Source organism: Solea solea, chromosome 1 (genome assembly GCF_958295425.1).
Source record: "Solea solea chromosome 1, fSolSol10.1, whole genome shotgun sequence".
Taxonomy (NCBI): Eukaryota; Metazoa; Chordata; class Actinopteri; order Pleuronectiformes; family Soleidae; genus Solea; species Solea solea.
Window position 1 is genome coordinate 17,444,607 of NC_081134.1, and position 19,707 is coordinate 17,464,313.

A 19,707-nucleotide genomic window follows, 5' to 3' on the forward strand; every position below is an offset into this window, starting at 1 on the left:
TACTACAGATGCAGTATTTGCTTTAAGAATGCTGGTAGAGAAATACAGAGAAGGTCAGAGGGAGCTGCATTGTACCTTTGTAGATCTGGATTAAGCTGACAGATGAGGTTAGACAGGAATCTCCATGGACTGTGATGTTTGCAGATGACATTGTGATCTGTGGTGAGAGCAGAGACCAGGTGGAGGAAAAGCTTGGTGGAGATATGCTCTAGAAAGGAGAGGAATTAAGGTTAGTCGCAGCAAGATGTGTGTGAATGAGAGGAACCCAAGTGGAACCATGAGGCTACAGGGAGTGGAGATAAAGAAGGTGGAGGATTTTAAGTATTTAGGGTCAACAGTCCAGAGCAGTGGAGATTGTTGAAAAGAGGTGAAGAAACGTGTTCAAGCTGGTTGGAATGGGTGGAGAAAAGTGTCAGGGGTAATGTGTGATAAATGAGTATCAGCCAGAATGAAAGGAAAGATATACAAGACAGTGGTGAGACAGCGATGCTGTATGGTCTAGAGACAGTGGCACTGAGGAACAGACAGGAAGCAGAGCTGCAGGTAGCAGAGATGAAGATGTTGAGGTTCTCTTTGGGAGTGACGAAGATGGATAGGACCAGGAATTAGTCAATCAGAGGAACAGCACATGTTAGATGTTTTGGAGATATGGTCAGAGTGGCCAGAATGAGATGGTTTGGTCATGTACAGAGGAGGGATAGTGAGTATATTGGTAGAAGAATGCTGGGGTTGGAACTGCCAGGCAGGAGGTCTAGAGGAAGACCAAAGAGAAGGTTTATGGATGTAGTGAAAGAGGACATGAAGTTGGTTGGTGTGAGAGAGGGGGATACAGATAACAGGGTGAGATGGATTCACTGTGGCGACCCCTGAAGGGAGCAGCCGAAAGGAAAAGATATATATATATATATATATATATATATATATATATATATATATAAATAAAACACACATATAAATATATAAAAATAACTAGTACCACATTACTACTAAAAATATATATTTAAAAAAAATACACATACAAATATATAAAAACAACTAGTGCCACATAACTGCTGAATTACTAACAAATGTACATTTACACCAGGATTGAAGCAGTCGCAAGGATACATGATTTCAGGCCCTCAAAAAAAATTTTACACCAAATAATTTATATTGAAATGACTGACACGTTCAACACGTTTTAAATATTAACTAGACATTCTAAAGACCGTTGTATGAACAACTGGAACGTAAATAACAGGATTGTGAGCTCTCAGAGACAAAGGAGTTGGCTCTTAAAAGAGCCGTTGTTGTTTTGTTTGATATCAAAGTGAAGTGAGTTTAACCGCCGAAGCCGTAAAGAGTTCTTCCCTGTCTCTTCAGAGCATAAACCACGTCCATGGCGGTCACAGTCTTCCTCTTTGCGTGCTCGGTGTAGGTGACAGCATCACGGATCACGTTCTCCAGGAAAACCTTCAACACACCGCGAGTCTCCTCGTAGATCAGACCAGAGATACGCTTCACTCCGCCACGGCGAGCCAGACGGCGGATGGCGGGCTTGGTGATTCCCTGGATGTTATCACGGAGAACTTTGCGGTGACGTTTAGCGCCTCCTTTACCGAGACCCTTTCCTCCTTTTCCACGTCCACTCATTTTATTGAATAGTAGAATACACAACTATGGTGACTATTTCGAGATTCACGGCTATACAAAGGCTGTTTGAGGACCTGTTTGAAGCCAGATGTGCCATATTCTTCCTCTGTGGGTTTTCATGGTGGATAAAGTTGTCTATGGTGCAGCAGCGCCCTCAACAGGAGAAGAGAGTCAGTGACCATGTCTCAGAAGTCTCCCAAAATAAAAAAGTAAAATAAAAAGTCAGGGTTTATATAAAAACAAACAAAAAAATTTATATGACAACAAATACATGTGTTAAAGAATATGGAAAATTGTGATTTTAAAACATTCTGTAGGTGAATTTAAAAACAAGTGCTTAGAAAATGATTATTAGTTAAATGACTTTACAGTTTTCCTCAGTCTTTGGTGCTTTTCTCAGATCAGAATGAAAATTCTCAGAACTATTAGTTTAACCTCCACAACATTAAGTCATTTGTGCACATCATAGTAGCATTTTCTCCTTCCTCTGAACAAACTGCACATTTTTTTGGACATGTATCAGTTGCTTTCATACAATTCTCTGCTGTTTTATTACATTATCATTTGCTTATGTCATGTCAGTCAAAATGAACTATACTTATGGATACTGAATAGTTGTTCCCAATAAAACTAATAGTCTTCATTTCATTGCTTGAGTCATTACATACGAAAACTAGTTATCAAATTATGTCAAGCAAACGGCAGAGTCATGCAGAGGGTGGATTTGCCACTCCAGGAGAGTGCCACACTTTCCTCTCTGCATTGCAAGGGATGACGTGAAGATATGTGATGTAGATGAAAATATGAGGCCAGGCAGACAGGAACGTCTGTATGCAGTGCTGTAATGCTGCTATACCAAAAACAGAGATGTTGAGCATTTCAATGTGGATAAAACCACAGACTAAAATGAAAATGTCTGACCTGGGAGCCAGACAACATGATTTTTTTTTCTGTTTGTTCCTATTGACTCAAAGTAAATTGAGTGTAAGAGTTACTCCTGGTCTAAGTTATAAAAGGGTGTCAGCAAATAAAGCAAACTGGGTCAATAAATTCATGGTTCTTTTAAATGAAAGAAAGTGGATTCATTTCAATTCCAATTTACAAGACAGTTAAAATATATAATGTGTAGTCTATACATATTCTTAAAACCGGTTATAGTTTAAGGCAAATAGCACTCTAGTTGTTATGGGACCTTGTCTGTTTTTGATAGTAAAAGTAAGGAACAATATGAATACATAATTAATCAGAGGTAGTCTTGAGTTCAGAGTAAGGTGGCTCTTAAAAGAGCCGGTTTGGTCGTTAGTGGAGCAACAATTCATATAAAAACAGGCACCAAATAATGACATGTCTCACCCTTTTGAAATCAAGTTATTAATGACAATAATGAATGATTAGGATCCACATCATCTATTCAGTTTCATTTATTGTGGGAAAAAAAATAAACATCGGTCAACAAGACTGATCATTGCTGAAGCCTCTCACTACTCTGTATTTATGTTCATGTACAAATGACTATTGTGATGCTTTCAAATATGTGAGGTAACTTCAGTAACTTCCTAACTTGATTCATGAAAGTTCTGAGTAAAGAACAGTGATGCAGTAATGATCGTTATTGTTTATTAATAATTAAGTAGCATCACTACATTAATATGAAATGATCAATAAATAACTTCAGGTCTCTCGTGTTTTGTGATACTTCTAGGAACTACTTTTGTATTATTATTGACATGTAGTCAATTTGGTTGAAATACTTAATAGACTGTAAATATGTGTTATAATATGTAACAAGATTTAACATGTCTATTAAAGATACATTTCATTTCATTTTGATAACTGTGTGGCTTTAGTGAACACAATAACTCTCATAATTAAAGAAAATTGCATGTGTTACTTGTAACTTTGTCTCTCTTTAGTTTTTAGTTTTTCTGATTAAAGGACAAATGAGATGTGGGAAAAATAACATCAGCAAAAGCAATTGTAGGCTTTCACTGAGGATCTTGTGATTGATGAGCAAGTACTACCATTTAAAACATGTAGTAAATATTAAGATATTTAACATTCAATGAGTAGACATATTTACGGCAAAATCATTCTGTGAGGCAGCTCAGTCTGTGCAATGCACACATGCGGGTGAACTGATACAGTCATTGAAGTAACTAAAAACCCATTTCCAATATTCCAATGCTTCTAAAACATTGTGATGTTGGTAACTATGACAACTCTTTAGAAAGACACAAACTGCCTGATGTGTTGATTCAGGAGAGGGTGTTTTAGTTAATTTAATTGCACATGAATGAGAATATAAATCAAGATTATATATTATGTGATATGATATACACTAGTGATGGGAATTCCGGCTCTTTGTGGAGAGCCGGCTCTTTTGGCTTTGCTAAAATATAACATATTAATAATAAATAGTATTTAAATAGCTTTATTAATAAACTTTACATTCACATGAATACATTGCTGGCTCAGCTGATGTGTCTGTAAACCCTGGCTGTGGCAGGTCTGTGATGCCGATCGCGCCGCTGTCCCTAAATACACTACTCTACTTGAAACACGCCTGTTAAATATAGCTTTCCCTGGTAGTTGTTGGAGATAAACCCACATTTTTAATTACGTTGTTTGTGATCTACAGTTCAGCGTTGTTGTCCCTGTGACGGGACTCCGTACAGTCAGCAACCAATCGTCGTAGTACCTACTAAGCACCTCAGCGAGGAGAGGCGAGTCGAGCCAGTGGAAATACACCATATGTGGATCACAGTATTAACCTTAGAGGTTATAATGTACACATGTGTAAAATTAAGTATTCATTCCATAAAAGATGATATGAACTCTCTTAGATAAAGTGTGTGGCTCTTAAAAGAGCCGTTGGGTTGATGAGGTTGTTGGAGTCCGAGCAGTGTGTTTACTTGGAGCTGGTGTACTTGGTGACGGCCTTGGTTCCCTCGGAGACGGCGTGCTTGGCCAGCTCACCGGGCAGCAGGAGACGCACGGCGGTCTGAATCTCCCTGGAGGTGATGGTGGAGCGCTTGTTGTAGTGAGCCAGGCGAGACGCCTCACCGGCGATGCGCTCGAAGATGTCGTTGACGAACGAGTTCATGATGCCCATGGCCTTGGACGAGATGCCAGTGTCGGGGTGGACCTGCTTGAGCACCTTGTACACGTAGATGGCGTAGCTCTCCTTCCTGCTCTTTCTCCTCTTCTTGCCTCCTTTGCCGGCGGTCTTAGTCACGGCTTTCTTGGAGCCCTTCTTGGGCGCGGACTTGGCGGGATCAGGCATCCTGACTGACAGTTCAGAGAGATGAATGAGTCGTAGCAGGCGGAGGAGACTCTACTTATAAAGGCTCCATGCAAACACCACTGTGTGCTCCCCCTCCTGTGATTGGTTCAATCTCTCACTGTGGTTGGATGAGGGGGAGATAGTGTTGTCTTTGTTTGAAACACACTGGAGACATTTTAGAAACAAATACATGATACATTTTATTCAAGAAACTAATCGCTACTGTCCTTCAGTTCTTCCTTCAGACAGAAACCATTTAACATGTTTCTGCCTCAGTATCTTCATGATTATTAATTATCTTTATCAAAGGAAGAACATGTGTTTTATCTATTTATATTTAACTATTCTTCAGTTATACAATATATACTGTATATAGTGTATATTATAGTTTGGGCTCATTGTGTATTGCAATGTCTTTAATTTAATTTAATTTAATTTAATTTAATTTAATTTAATTTAATTTAATTTAATTTAATTTAATTTAATTTAATTTAATTTAATTTAATTTAATTTAATTTTTCATTGAATTTTTCATTGTATTGTATTTTATTTGTATTTTTGACTTATAGATGGCAGCAACAGTGGCTCAAACAATCTGCAACCTCTTCCTCTACTTTCAAAAGGAGTGAGCGTGTGAGGAACAGCGATCATCGCCTTCCTGTCTAATCTTCCCCACTGTTCGTTTCAGTGCAGCGTTCTCTGTACCTGTGGGCATATGGAGAGGCAGCTTCTCTGCAGTTATTACTGATGACTGCCTGAAGCACCGCAGAGATGCAACTCTGTTTCATCCACGCTTTACATAAAACGATATTTAAATCTCCACTGGAATTCTTTGTGTGTACAAATAGCTATGAGATTTAATTATCCTCTTTGCTGACATTTTCTTCCTGCCGTCCTCAAGTGCCAGATAACAGAAATCTTTTTTTCACAACAAGATGGATAATTAAGCTCATGACAAAATGAGCTGTTTGGGTCCTGGTGGATTTGTCTGTGTGGTTGCAGGTAATATCAGGAGCTCTTGGGATTAGACTATTTTAATAGCTGACATATCCCCATCAGTCCAGAAGATTGTCTTTTCTACATCTGTTTTCTGTGAATGTTCACGTCTGTCTTCTGTTCTTTTGTCCCTTTTTTTGTCCCAAGTCTAAAGAAATGAAGCCTTCAGTAGATCAAGTTGGAGGAACAGATACCAGCGCAGCCTCCTTCATCAAGGAGGTTCATTTGAAATGAAAGGAAAGCAAAGACAGGTGTTCCAAACTCGTTTGTTGCTTGTTTGCCTCGTCAGAATGTGAAGCTTGTGATGTGTACTTCATTAAAACGCTGGTTATTGACATTGATTCTCCTGAGGTCTGACCAAAACGTAAACGTGTAAATGAAACAGCAGCGTAAATACAATATTATCATTTATAAATAATGATGTAGTGAGAATCTTTCTGAATGATGACATGCATACATTTAATAAAGGAATTACTTCTTAGGACCAAAAACATGTAATGAATATTGAGATACTTTGAACATATACAATGAATAGAAATGGACATCAGCTACTATATTACACCTAAAACTTTATTTGAATGTTATTAAAATATATTTCATTGAGGCTTGATATTAACTATTATTATTCATATTAATAATAGAGAAGATGGCGGAGCTCTTAGAGGACACAAGTGGGTGGCTCTTAAAAGAGCCTTTGAACAGGATGGACATGTCTCAGTGAGGACAGCTCACTTCTTCTTGGCTGCGGTCTTCTTCACTTTGGGTTTGGTGACCTTCTTGGCAGGAGATTTCTTGGCTGCTGGAGCCTTCTTCACCACCTTCTTCGCTGCCACCTTCTTGGGGCTCTTGGCCACCACCTTCTTAGGGCTCTTGGCCGCCACCTTCTTAGGGCTCTTGGCTGCCACCTTCTTGGGGCTCTTGGCTACTTTCTTGGCCGCTGCAGGTTTCTTCACCTTCTTAGGAGACTTTTTAGCAGCTGCTGGCTTCTTAGCTGCTGCTGCCTTGGGCTTTTTGGCCACTACAGGTTTCTTGGCGGCGGGCTTCTTGGCTTTAGGAGCGGCCTTCTGTGCTGGCTTCTTGGCTTCCACCTTCTTGTTGATCTTGAAAGAGCCGGAGGCCCCGGTTCCCTTGGTCTGGACCAGAGTTCCGTTGGTCACCAGAGTCTTGATGGCGGTCTTGACGCGGGCCTTGTTCTTGTCCACATCGTAGCCTCCGGCAGCCAGAGCCTTCTTGACAGCGGCCCCTGACACGCCGCTCCTCTCCTTGGACGCGGCCACGGCTTGAACGATGAGTTCCCTGACGCTGGGGCCGACCTTCTTCGGCTTGGGAGCCGCCTTCTTCTTGGCTGCTTTCGCCGGGGCGGCGGCGGCGGCGGCGGCGGCGGCTGGAGCTACTTCTGCCATGATTCGTGGTTTCTAAGTTGAGCTCAGAGTGACAATGATCGCAGTGAAAGAGAGCGGATTCTTGGAGAGCACACAGAGAGGAGGCGGTACTTGAACGCGGCATGAGAACCGTGAAGACTCAACGCAGCCGCGGCTCCTGTGTGCAGCGTGAACACCGGGACACTTGTGTTTTCTCTTCACTCACAAAAGAGTTTCAATGAGTGTGTGAGAGGAGCTGGAGGCTCACAGTGAACGGAGTCCATAGCGGACTGGTCTCTCTTCATATTGAAGTCATGAAGAGCTCTGATGTTCTCTGTGTTTTCTTTGTGGAGCAAACGAACCTCAGCTGTTCACCGCGGTGAGCAGCGCTGTTCGGCGGCTTTTCACACTCGTTTCTCTCCTAAAAGCAGGTGAAAAACACCAGAGCTTCACCAAAACCTGTTTCTCGGCTGCTGCACACGTTTGTTCACAGAGTCCGAGTCAAAACAAGCAGCTGCTGATGATCACTGTGTAATAAAGTGCATTTATTGTGCAGCAGCAAACACACTGCTGATGGCCGAGGCTCATGCTGAAGTTCACACACAAACTTCTGTCACAGCTGTGAACTGAAATGACAACAAACCTCAGGCAGTGATGACTCTCTCAATACTTTTATATTTTGATGTAAATAATCTGCATCTTCAGTCTTTTTACTACATATTTATTATTATTTCACAAAATAATATTATGACGCCTCATCTTCTACAGTTTGTTCCAGCTGTAATTTGTCTGGATCATGTTCTTGGAACATTGTTATGATTCTCTCTGCAGGTCTCTACTGTGAAAATATTGACCTGGTTACATATCAATACTTACATACAAATACTCTGTAGTTTTGCTTTAAATTAATAACAATAACTTTATTTGTGTTGTGTAGTGAACACAATAACTTTCTATACCTCATAATAAATGATTAGCATATGTGTCGCTTGTATCTTAAATAGCAGCAAAACTAACTCTTAGTGCATTTTCACTGTTGATCTGCATGTATGACTTTGTTGATGTTTATTAATCATGATGTAGAAAACATTAAATGACTCAGGTATTAAATGGTTAATAACTACCTTAGCTGCAACTTATATTCCTTCAGTTATGAACGTTTACTCAAAGTGATTGCTGATGTCATTCATCAGTCTAAGACATCAAATACAAGACTCTGGTCTTACGGTGTTTGCTTCAGAGATTTGGAGTAAAGAGTTGAAGAGTTCCTCCAAGATTCATGTATTTTCAGCTCTAGTGTGGTATTTCTATTATAATCAGTGAGTGATTCAAGTCGGATAATTCAGACAATCCCTCATTCAGATGAGGAAAAACAAACAAGTGTTTGGTGCACATTCATTTCACAAATATTGTCCTTCCATTCTAAATGCAACATAAGAGCATTTTCATGAGTATATGATATCCACACTGTCTGCTCAAAGGAGTTTGTCAATGGTTCATGTAGAGAATAGATTCTGGTGCTTTAGTCTCCATTTCTCCTTCAGTAACTCTCTGACCCAGCCTTTGTTCAAACCTTAGCAGCAAATGATCAAATCATTATATTATATACATTTCTTTATATATGCAACTTGTGAAATGACATTATTTTTACATGTACCTCATCATTTAGATATGAAGTGATTCAACTCATGTACCATTTCTGTACATGTTTACACTTTGGAGTGATGATTGCAACAAATAAGACATCATATAATTATCAATCAATAAATATTTACCTGATTAGGTTACATATCAATACTTTTATAAATACGCTGTAGCTTTACTTTTAAATGAATCATAGCCAAGTCTTTATTTGTGTTTTCAAACACAATCACTTCCTATACCTTGTAATATGTGTATAGTACATGTGCTGATTGTGTCTTTGTCTCACTTTAGTTCTTACAAACTCAATTAAATCATGTTCTGAATAAAGGGCAAAACGAAGTGTGAGAATATAAATACATATATGGTAAGTGTATAAGATTTGCAGATATAACTTTGTTGATTTTTATCAGTAGTGAAGTAAACATTAAATGTCTCTGGTAATAAATGATTAATAACCGTCTTGACTGTTCTCAGTTAGGACAGTTTACTCAAAATTATTGTGGATGTCAGTTTCAAATTCTGTTTTTGAAAAAAAAAGAAGAAAACATTAAAAAAACAAATCCTGTATTTTGGACTGGGACAAAACAAAGGATTTAAATTATTCTTCCAGGATTTATCTATTTCGGGCTCTAGTGGCTTTATATCTTAACCAGTGTGATAAGATAATTCAGGCCATCCCTCATTCAGAGGAAGACAATTCAGACCATCCCTCATTCAGAGGAATTAAGTCTTAATTTACTACAAAATATTGTCCTTCCATTACAAATAAAAAACATATAGCAACTTTTCCTAAAGCTCTTCATGTGGTACTGAACAACACTTAATGACTAACCATTTATTATCATTTGCGTGAGTAGAAAACTGTTTTGTTTACTGGCGCGCGCCCTTAGTCAGTTTCTCGAGTTTGGTTCATTCAGACTGGCGGTAAATGATTCTGTGCGATGCGCACACATGCGGATGAAAGACGTCAGTAAGAAGCTTGTCTAATCTTCAAATGCTGCAAACCATTAATTGTACAGTTTATTTTACAGTAAACACAATAAAGGACGAGAAGGTTAAAACAGACAAGTCTCACAGATGTGATTCACACTGTATAAAGATCATATAAACTCTCTTAGATAAAGTGTGTGGCTCTTAAAAGAGCCGTTGGGTTGATGAGGTTGTTGGAGTCCGAGCAGTGTGTTTACTTGGAGCTGGTGTACTTGGTGACGGCCTTGGTTCCCTCGGACACGGCGTGCTTGGCCAGCTCACCGGGCAGCAGGAGACGCACGGCGGTCTGAATCTCCCTGGAGGTGATGGTGGAGCGCTTGTTGTAGTGAGCCAGGCGAGACGCCTCACCGGCGATGCGCTCGAAGATGTCGTTGACGAACGAGTTCATGATGCCCATGGCCTTGGACGAGATGCCAGTGTCGGGGTGGACCTGCTTGAGCACCTTGTACACGTAGATGGCGTAGCTCTCCTTCCTGCTCTTTCTCCTCTTCTTGCCTCCTTTGCCGGCGGTCTTAGTCACGGCTTTCTTGGAGCCCTTCTTGGGCGCGGACTTGGCGGGTTCAGGCATCCTGACTGACAGTTCACACAGATGAATGAGTTGCAGCAGGCGGAGGAGACTCTACTTATAAAGGCTCCATGCAAACACCACTGTGTGCTCCCCCTCCTGTGATTGGTTCAATCTCTCACTGTGGTTGGATGAGGGGGAGATAGTGTTGTCTTTGATTGAAACACACTGGAGACATTTTTTGAAACAAATACATGATACATTTTATTCTTTCTGTTCTTCATTCTGTGCAGCACTTTGGTCAATCTCGTTTGTTTTGAGTTGAGTTGTTGATGTTAGATCAATTATGAATGAGATAAATACATGAATCGTGTATTTATTGTCCCCACAAGCTTTAAAAACACAGTAATGACACGTTAATACATTAATTAAATGTTTGTCTCCGGAAGTGCATTGCATTCATTTGAATTTCATTTTTTCTGAGTATTTTTTTTCTTTTTCTTTTCTGTTTTTGAGTTATAATAGTAATAATTAGAGTAATAATTCCTGTTTTTTGGGGAGTGATTTTTTTCTGAGACAGAAATGAGTGACGTCATTTACTCGCATGTGTGCACCGCAGAGAATCATTTACCGCCAGTTTGTGAACGAAACTCATTCAGAGAGAAACTGACTGAGGGAGAAATGAAGAAAAATGAGCGTGCACCAGAAAGCGCATGGGCACATTTTCCACACACACACTTATAATGAGTAATAAGTGTCTTATTACATGATTTAATGATGTTCAGTACATAAAGAGGCAAAAGTTGCCATGTTGCATTCGTAATGGAAGGACAATATTTTGTAATGAATGAGCACTTGTCTGAATTATTTTATCACACTTAAGGCTAAGATTTAAAGCCACTAGAGCCCAAAATAGATTAATGTCTTTGTTTGTTTCGGCTCTTTTTTTCAAAAGCAGAATCTGAAACTGATGACATCAACAATCATTTTGAGTAAACTGTCCTTACTGAAGAAACAGAAGTTACAGTCAAGACGGTTATTAATCATTTATTACCAGAGACATTTAATGTTGACTTTACTTTAATAATTAAAATCAAGTTATACCTGCAAATCTTACACAATTACATATATATGTATTTATATTCTCACAATGTGTCACCTTTTATTCAGAACATGATTTCATTGAGTTTGTAAGAACTAAAGAGAGACAAAGACACAATTAGCACATGTGCTACTGTAAGCCTGGATAAGTTATGTTTACTTAAAAACAATAAGAAAAGTGGTTGCCTTAATTTTATCGAGTTATTTAATGAACTTTTTAATTACAATTAACTTAAAATATTTTGTAATATCAAATGATTTGCAGTTATAACACTTGAATAATTAAATTCAATGCACTAAATTCCAAGTTGACTTAACTTAACTAAGGCAACCACTTTTGTCAATTTTTAGTGTAAACTCAACTTATATCAACTTATAAATCACTCTATAAAGAGAGAAACTGATGTTACTGATTAGTGAGAAAAGTAGTAAAAAAAACAACAAAACAAAATTGTAGCAATAATAATTTAATGTTAAATCTATTTTATATGATTTTGATAGTCATGTCTTTTCAGTCACACCATTAAACAGAAATCCAAGTCTGTGAATCAAATTCAATAGGGATTCATTTGCTACTCATCTCAGAGCAGTGTTCGCTGAGCAAAACATAGCAAATGTCACAGCAGCCAGAAAGCAACAAACAGCCCTTGTTAGTGCTGGCGGTGATCATCATCAGCTGCTTGTTTTGACTCGGACTCTGTGAACAAACGTGTGCAGCAGCCGAGTACAGGTTTTGGTGAAGCTCTGGTGTTTTTCACCTGCTTTTAGGAGAGAAACGAGTGTGAAAAGCCGCCGAGCAGCGCTGCTCACCGCGGTGAACAGCTGAGGTTCGTTTGCTCCACAAAGAAAACACAGAGAACATCAGAGCTCTTCATGACTTCAATATGAAGAGCTAATTTACACAATCTAAAACTAGTCTTTCTTGTCAATTGTGCTGCATATACAGTAAGATTGCTAAGAAGGTATACAAGTGTTACAATATGAAGAGGACAAAAGATACAGAAAATCTGAACTACAAATGTCACAATTTCATACATTTGGCTGTTATTAATTATGTGTATTCTGGACATGATATTATGATACGTTAACTAATTACGATGTTAAGTACAAAGTTTAAAATTCAAGTTTTGCGTTTCTCTATAAATGACCATGCTGTTTATAACGTTTAATATCTTCATATTTTTAGAGACAGTTTTGCTGTATTTTAAAGAGGAGGATGAGCAGTTTCTCAGAGTGAGTGTGTGGCTCTTAAAAGAGCCTTTTGTTTGTTTGCTTGTGGAGTTGTTGTGGTTTACTTGGACTTGGCGGGCTTCTCGGTCTTCTTGGGCAGAAGAACAGCCTGGATGTTGGGCAGCACGCCGCCCTGAGCGATGGTCACTCCGCCCAGGAGTTTGTTGAGCTCCTCGTCGTTGCGGACGGCCAGCTGCAGGTGGCGGGGGATGATACGGCTCTTCTTGTTGTCGCGGGCGGCGTTTCCAGCCAGCTCCAGGATCTCAGCGGTCAGGTACTCGAGCACAGCGGCCAGATAGACGGGGGCGCCGGCACCCACACGGTGAGCGTAGTTGCCTTTGCGCAGCAGCCTGTGAACACGACCGACGGGGAACTGGAGTCCAGCACGAGAGGAGCGGGTCTTTGCCTTAGCGCGGGTTTTTCCGCCGGTTTTGCCTCTTCCTGACATGGTTAATTTTTACTAGATTTTTCTGACAAACTCAGAGAAAGTGTGACTCAAACAGCGCAAACCCTCCTTTATATGTCCACGAAAGCGCGGAGACTCCTGCCAGACCAACCAGAGCAGAGCAGCAGAGGGGGGATCACCCTCTGCGCTTTCAAGCCACTTTTGTCCAATAAGCAGCGGGGTCTCGGGCTCCTCTGGGCGGCGCTGCGCTCCTGGAAGAGCCGCTCACCACCAATCAGGAGCCGGAGGACTGAATCAGCGTCACCGTGTCACAGCTGCTCCCACAGTTTAAGAGCAGAGAGTCGCTCGTGTCTGCTTCACTTTTTCTCCTGTTGAAAGCAACAAGCAGAAACATGGCAAGAACCAAGCAAACCGCCCGTAAATCTACCGGAGGTAAAGCTCCCAGGAAGCAGCTGGCCACCAAGGCTGCGCGTAAGAGCGCGCCTGCCACCGGCGGCGTGAAGAAGCCTCACCGTTACAGGCCCGGTACCGTGGCTCTGAGAGAGATCCGTCGCTACCAGAAATCCACGGAGCTGCTGATCCGCAAGCTGCCCTTCCAGCGCCTGGTGAGAGAGATCGCTCAGGACTTCAAGACCGACCTGCGCTTCCAGAGCTCCGCTGTCATGGCTCTGCAGGAGTCCAGCGAGGCTTACCTGGTCGGCCTCTTCGAGGACACCAACCTGTGCGCCATCCACGCCAAGAGAGTTACCATCATGCCCAAGGACATCCAGCTGGCTCGCCGCATCCGTGGAGAGAGAGCTTAAACTCTGTGCTGCTGCTCCACTAACCTCCACCACAACGGCTCTTTTAAGAGCCACCTCATTCACAACTCTAGACAACAGTCCTCTGCTGCCTCAACACATTTAATCATTTTCTTTTTATTGTTTAATAAAAACAGTGACTGTTGAGTGACTTAACAATCAATAGTTGTATTCCATTATGAATAAACACATATTATTTGTTACAGTATCACTAAAAAAAAGCTGTCATCACAAACGTGGTGAACACCAACACAACTCAATCACAAGAAATGTTTCCTTACTTCAATCTGTCATTGTTGCTTCATTTATAAAGTCATGTGCTATTTATTTACTGAATGGCAACTGCTGATTAACAAAAGTGTTATTGTATTACAGTATTCCATAAGAGCCCACCACTGTCTCCTTTTTAAATAGCACGCTCCTGAACATGTCTTGTCACATCATTTCATATAATAGGAGATTATACTATAGTAATAGCAGCTCATTTCGAATGTAATGACTTGGTAAGTACAATAGTTATAAGATGGTCATGTTATTTTCATAATAATAATTACGATGTGTTGTAGGTTGATCAGTAATCAATTATGTGAAATGTAGGGAAGCAACTTTAACCATGAATCATCCACTAGTTTGATTTTTAGTTTCATCATTTCTCACTATAGTAAACCAGTCCAGCAGCTGGAAACACTTTAACTTCAATGTAGTTTAGAAGTGACTTTTTGAAATAGGCTGAAAACAAATTCTTGGACAGCATTTCAGTGACTGCGTTTATATTTGCACGTCGGAATATAGTCATGAAATAGTGTTGAGCAAAATGTTTATAATGTAAAATAGAGTCAAAAACATTTGAACATGGACACTTAATTTGGACTTTATAATTATAGGTCCATAAGTAAACTATGTTTCATCAGTTTGATCCATATTCTCATCTTCAGTTTCTGTCTCATGCATTTGTCCCCGTCAGGTTACAGCTGAATAAATATCAAATCAAATGTAACATATGTACTGGACTGCAGCATTTATCATCATTAATGAAGTCTGTTAAATGATGAATGTGTGGATTATACTGCATAAAGTGTGCCAAATCACATGTGATCACTGATCACTAGATCATCACTAGAGTTCACAAGAACAGAGCGACAGCAGACAGAACAGAGAGACAGCACAGAAGAGAGATTCGCTCTATGTGATTGAGAGCCTTCAACACATCAGCCAAATTAGCAGCCCACCCTCCTCGCGGAGCGAGACCATAGACGTCCAGCGCAAGCAAACCAGACCGCATTCAGCGTGACAGTGGACCGAAGCCTCTGATCTTGCGGAGGTTTTCCACTTCTCCACGGACACAGCAGCCATCAGTGAGTTACATGCAAATGTGGAGAGCAAGGCACTTTTTTTGTTGTTAAAACTCACTGGTTATACACAGTCACAACATTTATCATTAATCACCCACTTATCACCTCACTCACTTAAAGCACAGCCCCCTCTCCCTCACCACACACTCTGGTCCCCTGATCAAAATGGCCACAGCAAAACCTTCAAATGCTCTGGAAAGAAAAACTAATTTGGGCGACTGCTTTTGGAGCAAAAGACACCATTCTAAAGAAAAAAGCTCCCGATCCTAAAACACAGAAACCAGCACCAGTAAAAAAGAATCCTGTTCCCCCAAGTGACCCAGCAGTACGCAGCTTCATTACAAACACTCTTCAACAACTACAAACTATGGACCCTATTGCCCTACACCCAGTCCACCTCCATCAACAGTGCCATCACACAGATGAAGTCCATCCTAGTCACAATGGAACAGATCTTACTGGAAGGACAGGACCCACTCGCCCCACTCCCACCACTCTCTGCCAGCTTCTCGGACGTTGCCAATGCAAATATACACAAATATCAAACATTCAATATGAGCACCAGAAAAAGAGCAAGAAGAGAATCTACAGAAATCCAACACATTACACCAGTTGTAATAGAAAACTACACAACTCCAGACAGCTCTGCTATAACCAACATCAAAGAAATACAAAAACACAAGCCACTAATCCAACTTAAAAACTGATCCACATGCGAAATGGCAATCTCCTCATTTTCCCTAAGGATATCCCCTCCCTGAACAGTCTTCTGTCACCATGGCCTGAAGGAGCATTCACCTGCAGACTGTAAACAAGGCACTGAAACCCCATCTGACCCCCTGTAAAACTACTGGTCATTAAGGCATCAACACCAACATCACTGAAACACAAGTTAAAGAAGAACTGGAAAATCAAGGCATCCAAATCACCAGACTACACAGAATTATAAGCAGAAATACTCAGCAACCAACCACATTCCTCAAAATCCACCTCACCAAACCAGACCAAGCTCCCGGCCTTCTCCATAAACGATTCTACATGGACCTCTTCCAGTACCGAGTGGAGAAGGCATGGCCCCCACCCACCATTAAACAATGCTTCAAATGTCAACAATTCAATCACATATCCATCAACTGCAATAACCTGGTTGTCTGCTTGAGTGCTGCAGGAAACAGGAACCACAAAATAGAAACTAAGACAGCCAGGTAAAAGTAAAAAAAACAGGGATTTATGCCCACACCAGAGGTGCTAAGCAAATAACATAAAACAGGCTTACACAAAGAAAACAAAAGGCGCCAGGGAAAAAGTCTGGCCTGAGTAGGTCTGGACACTGCAAAAAAAAAAAAAAAAAAAAAAAGAAAAAAAAAAAAAAAAAAAACGAGGCACTTGCCTGATAAAACAAAATCCAAAAATAACTACATGGAAGTCTAGAGAATTATTACTCATTACATTACATTACATGTCATTTAGCAGACGCTTTTATCCAAAGCGACTTACAATAAGTGCATTTAAACTTTTGGGTACAAATAAGAGCTAGAGGAAAGAAAGAGCTTCAAGTAGGCCAAACTATGAAGTACTAGTCATAAGTGTCATCGTCGTCTTAGTCAAGGTAGAGTCGGAAGAAATGTGTTTTTAGTCGGCAGCGTAAGATGTCGAGGCTTTCCGCTGTCCGGATGTTGATAGGGGGCTCGTTCCACCATTTGGGAGCGAGGACAGTGAACAGTCTTGAGTTCTGCGAATGCCTCTGCGATCCTCTCAGTGCAGTCACAACAGCACAACGCCAAGCCAAATGTGCCAACTGTGCAGGCGAACATTCCGCTGCTTCCAACACCTGCCCAGGCTACCTGTCAAACATGACTCAACTTGCCAACAAGCCACCACCCCTTGGAAAACCCACCAACCCCCCCAGCCTGCACTCTAGAGACAGCACCCACCTTGTCCATCTCCGAGATGACCTTAAAAAACTGGCCATGGACGACACAAAAATAGAAAAAGTCATCAAAAGCATCAGAAAACACACAAACTACAGTTTATGAACAAAACCCTCACACCAAGAACTCTACACCGGTCTTTTTTCCCCATAATTCCTATTCTATTCTATTCTATTCCTTTAACACTGAGCAGTGATGACTTTATCAACTTTTTGTGAATGAAATAACATCAATTAGAGAAAAAATGGATCATCTCCTCCCTCATATTGGGACTGACTCATCTTTTAGCACAAGAGCTGTAGAAGCACCAGGTGCACAGTTAGACAGTTTCTCCCCTATAGATCTCCCTGAGTTAACATCATTAGTTTCATCATCTAAGCCATCAACCTGTCAGTTAGATCCTATCCCAACCAAACTGTTTAAAGATGTGTTTCCTTTAATTAACAGCTCTATATTAACTCAAATTAATCTATCCTTATTAACTGGATATGTGCCCCAAACGTTTGAAATAGCAGTTATTAAACCCCTTCTCAAAAAAGCAACCCTTGACCTAGATATTTTAGCTAACTACCGACCTATATCTAATCTTCCCTTTGTTTCTAAAATCTTAGAAAAGGCCGTTGCTAATCAATTATGTGAATATTTGCGCATTAATGGCCTGCTTGAAGATTTTCAGTCAGGTTTTAGATTAAACCATAGCACAGAAACAGCACTAGTTAAAGTTAGTAATGATCATCTCTTGGCTTCAGATAATGGTCTAGTTTCTTTACTTGTCCTGTTAGATCTAAGTGCTGCATTTGACACCATTGATCATAATATTCTACTGCAGAGACTGGAGCAGACCCTTGGTATCACAGGGGCTGCCCTCTGCTGGTTTAAATCAAAGTTATCTGATAGATTCCAGTTTGTTCATGTTAATGATAAAGCCTCACTACAAACTAAAGTTAATTGTGGAGTTCCAAAAGGCTCAGTGCTTGGGCTTATACTGTTTACCTTATATATGCTTCCTCTAGGGAACATTATTAGAAAGCACAACATACACTTTCATTGTTATGCAGATGACACACAGCTATATTTATCAATGAGACCGGATGAAATAAATCAGGTTGTTCAACTCCAGGAATCTCAGAGACATTAAGTCCTGGATGACTTGTAACTTTCTACTTTTAAACTCGCGGACACTCTCTCTGTATTTAAAGTTAGACTTAAAACTTCTTCCAAAAACTTCCTTTTTGATAAAGCTTATAGTTGGAGCTGGTTCAGGGACACCTGGACCATCTCTTAGTTATGCTGCTATAGACCTAGACTGCTGGGGGATTTTCCTGTGGTGCACGCACTCTCACTCTCTCACACTCAGGGTATGAATATGACTTTTTATATGTCATTAACCTTGTCTCTTTCTCTCCCTAGTTTGTGTCTTTCCTTCCTTCCCTCTCTCTCTCTCTGTATTCTCATCATGCAGGTTGCGGGACCAAGATCCAGTTTTCGAGGCTACCCATATCATATATATCATCATCACCATTATTATTGTGTTATAATTAAAAAGTCGATATCATTAACTGTATAAACTTGTAACCTGATACAGTTGTTGTGTATCTGCTCCTGGTCTCTCTCTCTCTTCTGTCTCTACCTCATCTCCCTCTTGTCCTTTCTCTCCCCCACCTCTCCCCTTTCCCCCATTTTTCCTTTCACCCCAACCGGTCGAGGCAGATGACCGCACATCTCTGAGCCTGGTTCTGTCAGAGATTTCTTCCTGTTAAGAGGGAGTTTTTTCTCTCCACTGATGCCTAGTGTTTGCTCATTGTGTGAGCTGTTGGGGTTCTCTGCTCTCCTTGATGATGTCTATGTACAGTGCCTTGAGATAATGCATGTTATGATTTGGCGCTATACAAATAAAATTGAATTGAATTGAATTGAATAATTCTCACCATGACACTTCTTACATATAAACATCAGAGGAATAAGAGGAAATAAAGAAGAACTTATCCAACTGCTAAATGACAAGAACATCTCTGTAGCTTCCGTAAACGAAACACAAGAAAAACAAGAATCAACCTATAACACCAGTATGTTTGGGAATTCAAGTGTTTAACGTCATAAAATTAGGAAAAACATGTCTACCACACTTCAAGATGAGGAATTAATTAACTACCATAACACCAAAACACCACTGATACATACTGTTTTACGTGTAAATGAAAAAGAAATAGTGGTGATGCAATCACATAAGTCACATAGTTGTTTATTGAAACAAACAAAAGAAAATATCAAAATAGTGCAACACAGCAAAGAAGTGTTGAGAATGCTCACTTTGTGGGAAATTCCTAAAGACTGCATATTTTGTCTGATGGTTTTAGACAGAAAATTAGTACCTTGATTAGTTTGCACCCCTCGGGGCAAACCAAAGGCAGTAAATAACTTTATATGGGCCTTACTGATGACTGGGGCTGTAATTCTTTTAGCGGAATGGCCTCTG

At 40.3% G+C, this 19,707-nt stretch overlaps 6 protein-coding genes across 6 annotated transcripts; 1 reads left to right on the top strand and 5 right to left on the bottom strand.

Moving 5' to 3' along the window:
• Nucleotides 1-1,294: 1,294 nt before the first annotated feature.
• Nucleotides 1,295-1,665, bottom strand: LOC131472185 (histone H4). Its single transcript, XM_058649095.1, has one exon. The coding sequence runs from the start codon at nucleotides 1,630-1,632 to the stop codon at nucleotides 1,321-1,323; it is 312 nt and encodes a 103-aa protein (XP_058505078.1). The 5' UTR covers nucleotides 1,633-1,665; the 3' UTR covers nucleotides 1,295-1,320.
• A 2,429-nt stretch (nucleotides 1,666-4,094) lies between these two features.
• Nucleotides 4,095-4,940, bottom strand: LOC131472089 (histone H2B-like). Its single transcript, XM_058648950.1, has one exon. The coding sequence runs from the start codon at nucleotides 4,913-4,915 to the stop codon at nucleotides 4,541-4,543; it is 375 nt and encodes a 124-aa protein (XP_058504933.1). The 5' UTR covers nucleotides 4,916-4,940; the 3' UTR covers nucleotides 4,095-4,540.
• A 1,520-nt stretch (nucleotides 4,941-6,460) lies between these two features.
• On the bottom strand, nucleotides 6,461-7,329 carry LOC131471891 (histone H1-like). Its single transcript, XM_058648688.1, has one exon. It carries the CDS (start codon nucleotides 7,312-7,314, stop codon nucleotides 6,640-6,642), a length of 675 nt encoding a protein of 224 aa, XP_058504671.1. The 5' UTR covers nucleotides 7,315-7,329; the 3' UTR covers nucleotides 6,461-6,639.
• Nucleotides 7,330-9,911: 2,582 nt separating this feature from the next.
• On the bottom strand, nucleotides 9,912-10,486 carry LOC131472106 (histone H2B). Its single transcript, XM_058648975.1, has one exon. It carries the CDS (start codon nucleotides 10,472-10,474, stop codon nucleotides 10,100-10,102), a length of 375 nt encoding a protein of 124 aa, XP_058504958.1. The 5' UTR covers nucleotides 10,475-10,486; the 3' UTR covers nucleotides 9,912-10,099.
• A 2,266-nt stretch (nucleotides 10,487-12,752) lies between these two features.
• Nucleotides 12,753-13,501, bottom strand: LOC131471991 (histone H2A-like). The gene has a single exon (XM_058648858.1). It carries the CDS (start codon nucleotides 13,188-13,190, stop codon nucleotides 12,804-12,806), a length of 387 nt encoding a protein of 128 aa, XP_058504841.1. The 5' UTR covers nucleotides 13,191-13,501; the 3' UTR covers nucleotides 12,753-12,803.
• Nucleotides 13,500-14,111, top strand: LOC131471966 (histone H3). Its single transcript, XM_058648804.1, has one exon. The coding sequence runs from the start codon at nucleotides 13,541-13,543 to the stop codon at nucleotides 13,949-13,951; it is 411 nt and encodes a 136-aa protein (XP_058504787.1). The 5' UTR covers nucleotides 13,500-13,540; the 3' UTR covers nucleotides 13,952-14,111.
• The last annotated feature ends 5,596 nt before the right edge of the window (nucleotides 14,112-19,707 follow it).

What these genes read in the sequence shown, in the direction of transcription:
- LOC131472185 (XM_058649095.1), bottom strand. Translation starts at nt 1,632, where the DNA reads ATGAGTGGACGTGGAAAAGGAGGAAAGGGTCTCGGTAAAGGAGGCGCT.
- LOC131472089 (XM_058648950.1), bottom strand. Translation starts at nt 4,915, where the DNA reads ATGCCTGATCCCGCCAAGTCCGCGCCCAAGAAGGGCTCCAAGAAAGCC.
- LOC131471991 (XM_058648858.1), bottom strand. Translation starts at nt 13,190, where the DNA reads ATGTCAGGAAGAGGCAAAACCGGCGGAAAAACCCGCGCTAAGGCAAAG.
- LOC131471891 (XM_058648688.1), bottom strand. Translation starts at nt 7,314, where the DNA reads ATGGCAGAAGTAGCTCCAGCCGCCGCCGCCGCCGCCGCCGCCGCCCCG.
- LOC131472106 (XM_058648975.1), bottom strand. Translation starts at nt 10,474, where the DNA reads ATGCCTGAACCCGCCAAGTCCGCGCCCAAGAAGGGCTCCAAGAAAGCC.
- LOC131471966 (XM_058648804.1), top strand. Translation starts at nt 13,541, where the DNA reads ATGGCAAGAACCAAGCAAACCGCCCGTAAATCTACCGGAGGTAAAGCT.